At 49.2% G+C, this 14,464-nt stretch overlaps 1 protein-coding gene across 7 annotated transcripts in view; it reads right to left on the bottom strand.

The window, feature by feature from the left end:
• Positions 1-14,464, bottom strand: part of SLC20A2 (solute carrier family 20 member 2) — a 104,419-nt gene that overhangs the window by 39,623 nt on the left and 50,332 nt on the right. For all 7 annotated transcript variants that reach the window (XM_067721535.1, XM_067721533.1, XM_067721534.1 and 4 more), the window contains 3 exons: positions 8,041-8,591; positions 3,109-3,249; positions 1,782-1,867 (listed from right to left, as the gene is read on the bottom strand). In XM_067721535.1, coding sequence (XP_067577636.1) covers positions 1,782-1,867; positions 3,109-3,249; positions 8,041-8,329 — 516 coding nt within the window. In that variant the 5' untranslated portion in view covers positions 8,330-8,591. The remainder of the gene's footprint in view (positions 1-1,781; positions 1,868-3,108; positions 3,250-8,040; positions 8,592-14,464) is intronic.

Raw genomic sequence — 14,464 nt, 5'->3', positions numbered from 1 at the left:
GGTGGAAGGTGATTCAGCCGCATGGGAGCCCCAGCCACAGTCACAGGAGGGCAGGTGAGGAACAGGTACAAAGGAATGGGCAGGAGCCTGGGACGAGGCACATCACCTCCCGATCTGCCGTGGACCTGGGACAGGAACCCAGGCTGAACTGAAAACGAAACGTTGAGATGCTCACATGCCTACTGCCTCCGCTTCCAAAATGCTGTTTTCTGGGGGATGACGGCTGCTACAGAAAGACTCCCAACCAGTAACTCCTGAAGGCGTAAAGTCTTCAGTTTGCGTGTTGTAACTGAATCACCTTATGTTTTCTCAAATAACCTATTCTTTTTTTTTTTTTTTTTTTTTTGCGGTACGCGGGCCTCTCACTGTTGTGGCCTCTCCCGTTGCGGAGCACAGGCTCCGGACGCGCAGGCTCAGCGGCCATGGCTCACGGGCCCAGCTGCTCCGCGGCATGTGGGATCCTCCTGGACCGGGGCACGAACCCGTGTGCCCTGCATCGGCAGATGGACTCTCGACCACTGCACCACCAGGGAAGCCCCAAATAACCTATTCTTAAAATGCAAATGGCAGCTGTCTCATTGAGACCCGTCTCCGTTCCTCCTCCTGTCTCGATCCCTCCCTCCCTCCTTCCTTTCCTTCCTTCTCTGCACCCATCACCTGCCCCCCATCCAAGCAGCCATCCCTCTCTCTTAACAGATGTTCAACCGGTGTCTCTGAAGGGCCTAAGCAGCGCTGGGCGCCGTCTATGCATGCGAAGAGACAGTCATGGTTTCTACTCTCACAGATCTTACGGTCAAATAGCGAACAGGGGGCCAAGCAGGAGATAAATCGCTGCACAACGATGCGAGTGCAATGATAAGAAGGCAGTGAGCGTGTGGGGATACAGAGGGACGTACCCAAGCGGAGGCTGGGGCAGGAGAACCTGGGAAGTGACTCCTGGCGGGGGGCAGATGACGGGGGTGCAAGAGTGGGTGGCACCTTCCAAGATGTTACTGGGTCCTAGGACAGCTGGACCCCGGAGAAGGGCTGGTGAGTTTGTGACCATCCAAGAGACTGAGCCCGCCTAGAAGAAGAGCTGTGTCTTCAAGCAAGGAGACGGCTGAAGGCAGGCGTGTCCCGATGTGCTCGCGTGTGCGGAGCAGCCAAAGGCAAGCATCAGGGCTTATGAAACGCAACAGCCCCATGACGGGCAAATCGAAACGTAACCAAGGTTTTTTTTGTTTCTTGCCGAGAATACTGATCTCAGTAAGCTTCCATTTTCATCTCATTTTATTTTTGATAAAAATGTACCCACACAGCCCCCGCCCCCGTAGGTGTTATTTCCTTCTTTTTATCCTATCCTCAAGGATAGGAAGAAAACCAGTGTCTGAAGCTTCCTTTCTCCATTAAAAAACAGAAAACACCTTACACTTGCGTAAAGAAATTCTCCAGCTGTTTTTAGTGCTAGTTAATTTCAAAATCGTAACACTATCTTCCTCTATTCTGTTTACTGTTCACAAAATAATTATCTTTCCTTTTTTGAGGTGTGAGCACAGTGCCCAAGAATGCTGACCAATGAACTAAGTCGTATGGCAAGACACCTCATGTCCAGTGCTGGTTCTGGGGGAGCCCCTGGGCACTCTACCCACCTCTTCCTGCCTACTTTTGAATAACGTCTAATTCCAACTTCAGGGGGCTGTGCCTTAACAATTATTCCTCTGACCCCTCTCACTATTAATTTCTATTGAGTAGAACCAAAATTAGGTCTAAAACTTAATTAAAAAAATAATAGCCTCACTTACCTTTCTTAAGATGAACTTTCTGATCAGTACAAACAGCACACCAGACATGAAACCAGACAACAGCGGAGATATAAACCAAGAAGCAACTGAATAATCAAAAGAAAATCTAATGAATGTTAAAATTCTACATAATTCAGGTCCTATTTATATAATACAGTGATAACCAACATATAGCACATACATTAGTCAGCATTCCTGGAATTGTTCACCTTGACTCAGAACCCAACAAACCCACTGCCTTGGCAGACTGACCTCCACATAGGGGTCACCGTCCTCACAAACAGACCTCAGGCCATGGCACACACACCACCTCCCAGCTCCGGCCTCCGACGACGGTTCCTTTGATTCCCACTGAGCCCCTTCTGCCTGCCCTTCGTGCAGCCCCATCCCTGGACCACCTTCCCTTTCAATTTCCAAGGCCAGCCTGGTACTGTCACCCCGTAGCCTCTGGCTGCACACTGGAAACATCTGCAGAGTTTTCAAAAACTAGTTACGTTCTGGGTCCACCCACAGAATTCTGATCTAAAAGGTCTGGAATGGGGTCTGGGCGCTGATATCTTTAAATTGCTCTCCCAGGTAATTCGAAAGTGGAGCCAGAAGCAAGCACCATTGTTCCAGAAGCCTGGGACCTCGGGTGAGTTTCCTGGGACCTCGGGTGAGTTTCCTGGGATCAGCAGAGTTCCCTGGCAATCTGCGTCCTGCTCGCAGTTCGGGGATCCGCTTATCCTAGGCCTCCTAAGGCCACTATGATTCGTAGAAGGATGGAGATGGGCGAGAGAGAGTGTTTTTCACAATGGGCGTGTTGCTACTTAGGGGGCTGAAAGGACTTCCCCCTTACTGAAGAAGTCAGACCCAGGAAGCAGGTCGTCAAACCCCTCTTAACAGTCCCCACTGGGCAGCCCCCAACCCAGAAGCAGCACCAGGCAGACTGGGGGTCTCCTGGATGCAGTGGGGCAAGGAGCACTCGGCTCACTTCCACGCTTCCGCATCACCAGGAACTCTGACTCCTGGACCAGGGCCCAGTTTTTCTCTGCCTACACACTGATTTCAACCAGATAAATTTCTAAATGCCCTGTGAACAACAGATACTGATTTTCAAAGCTGGATGACAATGTAGCATTTGAAAAGAGCATCTGGAGTTAAAAACTGCATAACAGTCCACAATCTCTGCTAACAGAAATTTTAAGGGAAAACGTTCACAGACCTATCCATACAGGTCTTCTAAACGTTAACACTTAAAGAAAAAAGTATAACGGTGACTTTTAATAACACTTACTCTAGAAAATGTAAGCTTTCCTGCTTATAAGTGAAAGAAAATGGCAATTACCAATCTTGACCAGCTCCATCCACTGCACACCTTTTGTACCAATTGCGACGAGGGAGAATCCAATGGTGGCCCCAACAATGCAGTGAGTCCCCGAGATTGGGAGCCTCAGGAAGGATGCAATGAGCTGCCAGACGGCGGAGCCTGCAGGTTGAAGATAAAAAACAAAGACAGAAAAAAGTCAGATATACAGCGGGATGTCTCAAACAGCCATAGATGGAAGAAAGCCAAATTACATTCTCCTTCCCAATGCCTCCCTGGGGTTAATTGTCTCTGGATTGTTTCTTTACAAAGCCCTGAGAGAAACCACTCAAATAACTTTAGCCAAAGGAACATTCTTCAACACTGAAGGGATAATGCTGACTTATTCAAAGGAAAGTACTTGAAAGTATTTAAAGAAAAGTCCCGTGATGTCAGTTCCTAGTTGCCTTTGTCATGGTTAAGCAAGGGTGCGGGTGATGAGGTGAGTTCTGATGTGAAGTGTGGCCAGGATCAAGCAGGAGACTGAGGACTAACGAACATGGAGAAACAGGAAAGGCTGCGTATTGGAAAAGATTCTGCTGTAGTTACGCCGTTCAGTCACATCATGAGGAGGCTAGATACCGCCTACGTATATTAGTCGGTACAAGAGAGAGCATAAAATACAAACATCAAATCACAATGCTGTATACCTGAAGCCAATATAATGTCACGTCGAATATACCTCAGTAAAAACAAAGAGAGAGTGTGTGTAATCCCGCATTACTTTCCACAGTTTTGCCTCTCCTGTGAGAAGTAACCATGATATTTAACCCCACGCTGGGCATCTACCCTCAGCCCCTGCCCAGGCGGCTGGGCCCCTCCAGGCCTTCTAATTCTCAGGAATTAAGAGGATCCCTGGGTTTGGGCTTTGTGTCCTTTTACCTCAATTTCGCCACCCTTTTCTAGGCTTCGTGTTCTTCCAGGCTACAGTTCACTTCAGATATTCTCATAAGCAGATCAAGTTTTGCAGGGAGTATTAAAAGCATTGGCTGGGGAGAGGTCACTTTCAGAAACAGCTGTTGAAAAGCTCACAAAGGGCTGCAGGGGACGAAGGGCCTGGCTGATAAGCAGGGCACGGCCTTAATCCCAAGTGTTAACTCTGGAAATCTGGCTGCTTGGTAGCAGCACTTTTAAACAGACCCCTGGCATTTTCTCCAAAAACATCTGCGTCACAGAGGCTCGTGAGAGGTCGTGCAGGTCCCCATTTGCGGAGCAAGGCTGACAGCTGCTCTGGGAGCGCCAGGCAGGCTGACCTTTGCGCCGCAGCGGGCCGTGACCCCGAACCTACCCCCTGAAACGTGTGCTGGGCGGAGGAGGGCCAGCCTTGGGCTGCCAAACCGGTGACAGGCTTGATGGCAGCAACCAGGCTCCCCCACGGGCAGTCCTGCAAGCCCGGACATCTAAGCCCTGGGCTCCTCAGGGACTAGTTGTTTTAAAAATAAAGCCAGACTTTGGAGCGTGTTTCACACCACAGAACCAGAACTTAAAAAGCAAATATTCTTACAAAAAGTAAAACACCCTAGTGATGTTAAGAGAATGGGATAAACTCACCCACGTGAATTCAGACCATGAGGTTTTCAATCCTGAAAGCCACTCTCCTCTCTCTGGCTGACTTTATAACAGGAGGGTTTGTAAGGAAAGGTAGGGGGATGGGGCTGCCTGAGAGAGGGAGGAATGGGGGGTGGGCACTGGGGAGCAGGGGAGGACGGGGCCTTGCAAGGCGAGAGTGGGCCAGAGGCCCTCCTTGACCTTGGGAATTCCTGGAGGTGAATGCGATTACATTAACGTGAAGGAAAACAGTGGGAAAAAGAGAGAGTTTAACCTAAGATAATGATGTCCTGCAGTGAAGGAGGGGATTAAGCACAGGATGAGGCTGCCAGACAAAACCTGGGGAAAGTGGAGGTTAAGATGGGTGTTTGAGGCCACAGCCTCCTGGAGGATGAAAGAACGGCAGAGAAGGTACAGGTTACGCGGAGGCAAAGAAGACTCAGCACTTCCTAGGTGGTTCCAGGAGATGGCTCGGTCGTGCTGTCGTGGGTATTTCCACGAAAAGATGGCGCGTTCCGAATTCTCAGTGGATTTTGGGAACCATTGGCGGTTTCATACTAAGTGGATCGACGGTTGCTTTAGGGCTGAGCTAGAGTCCCCAGAGGTGCCTTGTTCAGGAAGCGTGGCTGGCATGAACAATTTCTTCTACCCAATCAACTTAACACTACCGCAACTTTACCAGCAAGCTCAGAGACTCATGGGCTTGGGGTGAAGATTATAAAGAAAAAAGAGAAAAAAAATAAAGAGATGGGGAGAAAAGGGACAAAGAAAGGGATGTTGACTTTAAAAGAGGGAGATTGGGAGAACTCAGGCATCTGAACAGAATCATCTCGGTTTGGGCCAATCATGATTATACCACCACCCTAAACTCCCCAGTTCCCATGTACAAGGAACCCAATTTTAAAAGTCTAGGTAACTCTCACCAATTCCCAACAAAATAGGCTTTGAGATTCTTCTAACCACACACCAAAAAAAAAAAAAAAAAAAAAAAGACACCAAAGCAAACCAAATCAAGTTATTCAAGCAAAAATCCCCAAATGCTTTGGTTGACCTAAATTCTAGTGGAGGTAAGTATCCTTCATTCTTTGAGTGTAGAGACCAAGGCCAGGGGTGGGAAAACCCAAAAACTGGACAACTTATGCTGTCTACACGGCAAGTTAGTGGTGACGTGGAGCTCAGCCCTCAGGCCTTCCGTCCACCCAGGGCCCTGGGGCAGCCTCACAAACAAACCTCCTCAGTAAGCACCACCACTCCCCAAAGGGCTCATCCAACTCAAGGAGGAACCTCTGTTAAGATTGAACTTCATCCCTGTATAGCACAGGGAACTCCACTCAATCCTCTGTAATGACCTATATGGGAAAAGAATCTACAAAAAGAGCCGATATATGTATATGTATAACTGACTCACTGTACACCTGAAGCTAACACAACATTGTAAATCAACTACACTCCAATTATAAAATTAAAAAAAAAAAGATTGAACTTCATCAGTGTTTTTCTTTATTTCTCCTCTACTTTCAATATATCTTGTCCGCATCATACCAACTGGCAAAATCTTAATTTCCTCTTGATACGATTATGTCTTAGATATTGATCATGACTATTGAGGGTGAATTTGACAAACAACTGTCAAACTGTCAGGGAAACGTCAATTATACCGGACTGTGATGAGAAGTACATGTTCAGTGAAGGTGAAAATTCAATCATTACAGTAGCTGTTGTAGTAAATGATTTTTAATTCTTAAAAATAATGATGAATTAAAGTCATCATGAGCCTTACATCTTTCACACAACATGTGCAGCTGACAAAGAGGAACTCCTCAGCACGTATGACCAGCTTACTGTGCTTTAGTAGTATTTAATTCCTTACTGAGGACATCCATCTTCCAACCAAAGGCCTCAACTACTCTACTTCTCAAACTAACCCGCTGTAAAGAAAAGATGATGGGCCACCTTAAACCTGGCAAATGACCTGCACATTCTGGGGGCTTAAGAAGTGCTGGCGGTGGTAAACCCCTGGGGATCCGTGGGATGTAGCCGTGTTCTTGGTCCACCAGCATCCGGCCTCCCGGTGCAGGGCTCTCCCCACAAAAGCACGTGCCCTGTTGAAAGCAGAAGGTGGCAGGACTCCCCTCTCCCACCTCTCCCCCACTACCCGTGTAGACACGCCATCTGCTGTGCATCACCTCGACCTAGAGGCAAGCAGAGGAGGAGCTTGTCGGCTGCACCTAAGGCCCTGCTGCCCGAATCTTCCAGCTCAGCGAGGGCAGCGCCCACGGTGCTGCCAGTGTGGAGTCACCTCGGGCAGGGGAGGAACCACACGCCCGACACCACCAATAAAAGGTCCTACTGCAAACAGGTGACATACAAGTGATCTTCCGGTGGAAAACGAAACAAGCGTACTAGGGCTTCCCTGGTGGCGCAGTGGTTGAGAGTCCACCTGCCGATGCAGGGGACACGGGTTCGTGCCCCGGTCCGGGAAGATCCCACATGCCGCAGAGCGGCTGGGCCCGTGAGCCATGGCCGCTGAGCCTGTGCGTCTGGAGCCTGTGCTCCACAACAGTGAGAGGCCCGCGTACCACAAAAACAAACAAACAAGCAAAAAACAAACAAAAAAAACAAGCATACTAGATGGAGCTCCCGGGGGTGGAATCAGAAAATCCAAACAAACACTAACAAAAGGAAGACAAATGACAGAGAAGACCAGAATTTCTTGAAAACACAGTCACTTAAGAGTCAATTGGTAACTGCTTTAAAACTTCAACGGAGAATACAGAAGTTAAGCTAATAAACACTGTTTTGGAGCAACCAAGTTTTCAAAACATTACTTCCTAACTGATGGAAAATCTATGAAAAAATAGAAATGAACCTTCAAGGCTTATAAATAACCCTAAGTAAACCTCTCAAACACATTCACTTAGACGTGTTCTTTCTGTAATAACTTTCAAACAGCTTTAAAATGACAAAGAGCTATGCTACAAGTATCTTTTTCTGGACTTTATGAAAAGCACTGACTTAACCAAAATCTATTTGGACAAGCAAGTCTGCCATACATTCAAGGAAAGAAATGGTTGCTTGATATTTGAACACTGACCAAAATGATAACTGAATTAAAACACAGAGAGCACAAATAAGGTATAGTAAATGAGAAATCTGAAAAAGTGTACATACATATATATATGGCTGAATCACTTTGCTGTACACCTGAAACTAACACAACATTGTAAATCAACTGGACTTCAATAAAAAAAAAAAAAAAGAACCATCAAACCAGTTTTTGAAAAGTTAAAACAAAAATCTCATTTATGTATATGAGAAATGGGTCAGTGGACACATTCCCACAGGTGGAAAGACGAGGCTACTTACCGACCATGGCACTGACCTCCCCGGCCATGAGCGTCTCCACAGTGTGGTTGTACAGGTTCACGTCAATGATGCCTTTCCGGATGGTCTCTCCGACTTTGGCCCCCAGTAACACCGAACCGGTGGTTTCAAAGATTGAAGCCAGGATGCAGGCCTGCCTCAGGGTCACCACGCCCGAGCCCACGGCGGTACCAAACGAATTGGCAACATCATTGGCACCCACGGAAAATGCCAAGATAAAAGCTATGAAAAAACCCAAGATGACCATCCACAGATACTCATCTGCGGCCATTTTGGAAAGGGGGTTCCGGGTACTTTTCTTTTGCAGAAGTATTTGAAAGGTGCCGAGCTTGAGGTTCAAACGTCGTCAGGCCGAGAGTTCTCGTAAACAATGAGTCTGCGCTGGAAAGTGCCAGATGATGCTGGAGCTGCACAAACTGCTAGCTGCTGGCTTTCAAACTACTGTCAGGACAGTTCATTGGGTTGTGTTCAGTCAGCGGTAAAACACATTCCATATTTTCCTTCCCAGTCTGGGGAAGCTGTGAGATCTCCCCCTGTAACAGGAAGGAGACAAAAGAGATCAATTACCCTGAGGAACCGGTGACAACAGTTTGTTCTTTCAGAAAGAAATGTTTGGAAACTGCTGATAGGATCTCACGCTGGCATGTGGCAGATCTGACCGTAAAGCAACGCAAGGAAGATGATAATCAGGCTACCTGCCCAGCCCACCCCCGGAAAAGCTGATTCTAGAGCGTCCCAGGGTGAAGCTGCTTTATGATCACAGGTAGGAAGTCTTAAGAGGATACATTTTTATGCAATTTGAAAAATATATGCGGTCTTTATTTTAGAAAGAAAAAACTGCCTTGGATGAGCAAAAGATAAGGAAACGAGAAATTCAGAGTTACCGCGTTCCTCAAATACGTGGACCGCGCCTGGAACAGGATGACCCGATGTGGCTGTGACACCGTGGGGTGTGGCAACTGTCTACCTGACCACTTGCACACCCTGAGCTTGGCAGACCCGGGTCAGACACGAAGTGACTCCTTCAAAAGGTGACAGGGTGGGAACTGAAGGGGCTCCCGGGGGACAGGGAAGCTGGAGCGAAGCGACCCTGTCAGAGCAAGAAGCAGATCAGGTCACTACGCCCTGTTTCCCACCTCGCTCGGGGAACAGTCAGAGGCCTGACCATGGCCTGGGAGGCCCTCCCAGATCTCCGTGGGGCTCCCCCAGCAGATGTCCTTGGGGCTCCCCACCAGATCTCCTCGGGGGTCCCCCACCAGATCTCCTCGGGGCTCCCCCACCAGATCTCCTCGGGCTCCCCCACCAAATCTCCTTGGGCTCCCCCCAGATCTCGGGGCTCCCCCACCAGATCTCCTCGGGCTCCCCCCAGATCTCGGGGCTCCCCCACCAGATCTCCTCGGGCTCCCCCACCAGATCTCCTCGGGCTCCCCCCAGATCTCGGGGCTCCCCCACCAGATCTCCTCGGGCTCCTCCCCCACCAGATCTCGGTGCTCCCCGACCAGATCTCATCGGGATCCTCCCCCACTAGATCTCGGGGCTCCCCACCAGGTCTTCTCGGGGCTCCTCCCCAGATCTCCTCAGGCCTCCCCACCAGATCTCCTCGGGGCTCCCCAACCAGATCTCCTCAGGCTCCCCCACCAGATCTCCTCGGGCTCCCCGCCTGACCTCCTCGGGCTGCCCCCCCAACCCCGCCCGGGCTCACTGACCTCAGCCCCTGCCCACCCCCTCCCCTCACTGGCTCGCTCACCTCAGGCCCTTTGTACCTTCTGGTCCCTCTGCCAGAAACAGCCTGTCTGATGGCTGCACAGCTCATCACCTGCTCCAAGTCCCTCTCTGCCCAGATGTCACCAGAGCAGCCCTCCCTGACCCTGTCGAAGAGCACCCCCCATGCCATTATCCCTCCCTCTCACCTGACCTTTTGTCTTTTCTACTGACCACCTCATTCATTCATTCACTCACTCACTCCTGTCCGGCCCCTCACGGGACGCAAGGACTTTGCTGTGTCTCCAGCACACAGACTAGCGCCTGGCACGGGGTAAGCCCTAATCAAGTTGTTGAATAAGTGAAGAAAGAAGCTATTAAACAAATGAAATAACTCTTGCATAGGCTTCCTCCTGGGATGAAGATGTGACATCACAGAATTAATACATATGTGAAGTAAAAGGTCACTAAAAGCCTCAGAACGGTGGTGTTCTATTATTATATGGTCAAAGTACCACATCTGTGTAGTTCCTTTGAGCGGTTCTAGGCATCGGGAATGGTGCCGATAAATGCTAACTGAACTGAATGAAACAGGCTCATACACCACGTCATACACAACATAATGATCAATCAACATTAAGGTTATTTAGAGGGAAAAGAGCAGGACATAAAATTTATGTACCTGTGATTGTGGCAACGTTAAAAGGCATATAAAAGACCAAAAGGTAATCACTAAAATTGTAACAGTGGTTGAGTTTAAGAAGCAGTGTCAGAGATCATTTTTTCCTTTCCTCCAAAAACTGTATACCATGGTGATGTGCTTTTCAAATTAAAATAATACATAAAAAACAAATCAATAAACGTATATTGAGAACCATCTTTTTAAAAAATATAATTCACTAAAATGTGGTGAGTACACGTGCTGGGAGGGCAGTGTAGGCAATGCTACAAGGCACACGATGAAATAAAAAATGTGCCCTGACCACCTTCTCATTTTCTAAGCTTCATGGTCCACGCAATTCTGGAGATTCTGGGCCTGACGGAGACGCGGGAAAAGACCACTCTAAAGGCAAGAGACAACGTTCTATAAATGAAAATACAAAATTAAACCATTCTGGACCAATATCATCTATCTTAAAATATAAGAGAATTCTAGAGGAAAGTTCATCTGTCAGGTTAGGTGGCGCAGAGGGCCAACAAGGACAATGCCCAACAGATATTTACTGCAGGCCCCCGCCTGCCCATCACGAGGAAGATGCTGAGTGATGATGGACGGGGTCCTGCACGTGCGGCGCTCCCCTCCAGGGAGGGAAACAGATGCTCATGGACAAACACACGTCAGACCATCAGCTGCAGCCGATGCTGCGGAAGCAGGAGGCTCTCGCTGCACGTGTGGCATCACGAGCACATGATGGGGGCACGGCCTGGTCTGCGCGGGCAGGAGAGGGTCCCCTGCCATCTAAGGACGGGGGGTCAACCTGCGACTGGGGGAGGCATTCCAGGCGGTTCCCAGCTGGGAAGGAGCGGGACGAGGGGAGGGGACCGGTGGCAGCCGGGGTGAGGGGCCCACGGTGGAAGGTGAGCTGGACCATATTAAAGACTGTGGTCACCGACTAACAACAGGGGGCGCTGAAAGGGTGCTGTCATGCTCAGACCCTCCTTCTGGGAGGCCCCCTGGCCACAGTGGGAAGAGAGAACAGGATGGAGGCCGGGGTGGATGTGGGGAGACTGCCTACGAGGCCCCTGCTCGGCACAGATGGGGTGTCCTGGGCCCAGGGCAGGGGTGGTGACAGGGGAAGAGAAGTGATGCAAAGAAGCCAACCATGGCGTTGGCTTGTCAACAGCGGTGGAGAGAGGAGAGGTGGCGCCTACCTGTGGAGCTGGGCTGAAAAGTCACTGAGCAGGGTGTGTTTTCCCTTCTGCACTGTACTTGGTTTTGTTTGTCAGTGGCAGGATGGTGTCTGCGCACAGCTCGTGGCTGGACACGGCACACACGGGGTGAAGGCAGCTCAGCAGCGATGCCCTCAGCCCAGCTTTGCTTGGAGTGAGGCTTCTCATTGTCTTTATGGTCCCCCTGGCACCATTTCAGAGCAGGGATTCCCTCTCCTACTTAGATGACCTTAGATAACTTATCTCCACAACTGTGTCTATGTTTTCTCCTTCACACTCAAACCCTCAGCCAACCGGCTGAAGTGCAAAAGCAGCTGGTTGAGGAGAAAGGCTTTTGCCCCTTTTCTGAGCCCAGATGATTTCTATCTTGCATGATATTTACCCGGCCAGTTTCTTATTGCAAGTACCAACACCCTGACTTTCTCCATTGATTTTTATCAAATGTGAGCAAAATACAGAGCTTAAATAACCACACAATCTGCTCTGTGGAAAAAGACAGCAACGCTGCTGAGACCGAGCCCTCGGCGGGCCAGAGGACCACCGTGCAGGAGGCCACGGTGGAAGCTTGCCAAGAACACGGCCCAAATTCAGAGCGGCTGAGGCCCGACCAGGACGCCGTCGGGGAGCGCTGGTGTCTGAAAGTAGGATTTTGAAGGGAGGCGATCACATCAGTGGGGAAATCTGACTTATTCAATAAATGATGCTGGGACAACGTGCTAGCTGCTAACTAGCTGGAAGGAGGAAAAAAGTGAGACCCCTACCTCACACCAAGTTAAAGATGGAAAGAATCAACACATGTGAGTTCACGGGGATCCTGCAGCTGGAGACAGAGGAGTCTGAGGTGTGGAAGCATCACTTGGAAATGCCTCTTCTCGTCCTCAGCAATGGTTCTCAACAAGGGGCAGTGCTGTTTGGAACCTCCAGCAAATGCCTTGTTCCTTCTAACTCTCCTAGGAGGGCTTTTCTGAAAAAGGCCAGGACGAGGTGGGGGGAGGTTGGAACAAGCTTCCTCTTTCCCTCTCCTTCCCCGAGTGTGAAAGCCCCTACGTGGTCGGCATTCACAGGACTGAACGTTACGAGACAGTCGTCAATTTTCAGGTGCCATCAACCTCCTGCACTGGAAGAACAGAGCCCTTCAACTGTTTGACTTATCGCAGGAGGTACTGAGGGTCTCATAAGCTGTGTCCGAAACGCGTCCTGTTCACAAGATCCTGTCTTTCCTCAGGGGCTTCTGAACAAGCTGCTCGGCTCGGCAAGTCTCCTGCCCTCGTGTCTAGGCCTTCAGCTCTGAATGAGCCCTCCTCAGGGACCCTGAGCTGAGGCTTATAGATTCTCTACTTCCACGAGCATCTGCCTCAACTCTCCCTAACACCCTCTTCTCCACCCTAGAAACAGGAATGTTAAAGGAAGGGTGAAAACAAACGTTCTCAGGATATTTCTAGTCACGTTTGTATGCTGTTTAAAAACAGCAATGTTGCTGAGTTGTAGCACTTAATAGACATTTGTGCACAGAGGAGCTTGGGTGGGAGGGTCCTGCTCTGAAACGCTGCCAAAGGCGACACCCGAGGAGGCCCCTGACCCTTCCAGCAAAGGTGCTGCTCCAGCCCCCCTCCACCCTGCACACCCCTCCCCCCAGCCTGGGGTCTAACCATCTCCCCAGTCTGGCTACCAGCCCCAGACAACCAGGTCAGTGGCAGACTGTGGCCTGTTCAGGAGCTCAGATCCACGCAGAAAAGAATCCCAAAGATGACTTTTGGCTTCTTCCCCAAGCACACACCTATTTTCATCAATTCATGTGCCAATTTCAAACTCAGCTTTTTAAAGAACACCTCTCATCCTGAAGGATGCTTGCCGAGCTGCCCTTACATTTCACCCAATAACTTCGCAGTCCTTCTCCTGTCCCTATGATGCAGAAGGAATTCAATACATCTATAAAATGTCTTCTTTCCTGGGTCTGCTAGGAAACAGTGTAAGTAGGGCAAGGTCCTACTTGATGAGGCTTAATCTCATTTACTGACATGAGCTGAGTAATAATTAAGAGCTGCTTACATCCTCCAGCTTGATACACGCTAAAGCAGATACGAGGAGGGCATCCACTGTGCTGCTTCTGGGCTGCGCGGCTCTTTTCCCTGCCACTCACGGGCCACAGCCAGGCCAGGCCCTCCCTTTGACAGATGACGGGAAAGAGCCAGGTCCCCCATGCAGAGAAGCTGGGGCTCTGAAGTTATTTTCCAACACCTCCCCTGAGGCCCAAGTGCTTCACACACACCCTCTGAAAATGTACCACCTGCTCTCCCGGAAACCGGGGCTGGAACTTGAATTCTGACACTTAAGTCGAAATATCTCTTCAGGGGCACGATGTAAAGTCCAGTAACGCTCTGCTACATGTGGGTGAGCCTGACTAGTAAGACAAAGAACTACTAGCTTTTCCTGGTAATATTTAAATAAAACGGAAGATTCACTTTTGGAATCTTATGACTTGCGGAGAACAGTACAGCAGAAACATTTTTCTTTCACCATTCAGGATGTAGATCTTGTCATAAGGAGTTTCTATTAACAACATCATTCTTTTTTTTTTTTTTTTTAACATCTTCATTGGGGTACAACTGCTCCACAATGGTGTGTTAGCTTCTGCCTACAGCATCATTCTTGAATAGCTCACAGAAACATCGACTGCAAACGCTTAAATGTTAAAAAGACAGTTTAAAAAGTAATAGTATATTTAGGGTAGAAAACGTTGAGTTTCATATTTTCACACGAATGATAAAAAATGGAAACATTACTAGAATGGGTCTGAAACTGGCCTCTGCCCCCT

Source organism: Pseudorca crassidens, chromosome 21, assembly GCF_039906515.1.
Source record: "Pseudorca crassidens isolate mPseCra1 chromosome 21, mPseCra1.hap1, whole genome shotgun sequence".
Taxonomy (NCBI): Eukaryota; Metazoa; Chordata; class Mammalia; order Artiodactyla; family Delphinidae; genus Pseudorca; species Pseudorca crassidens.
This window is presented reverse-complemented; position numbering and strand designations above follow the sequence as displayed.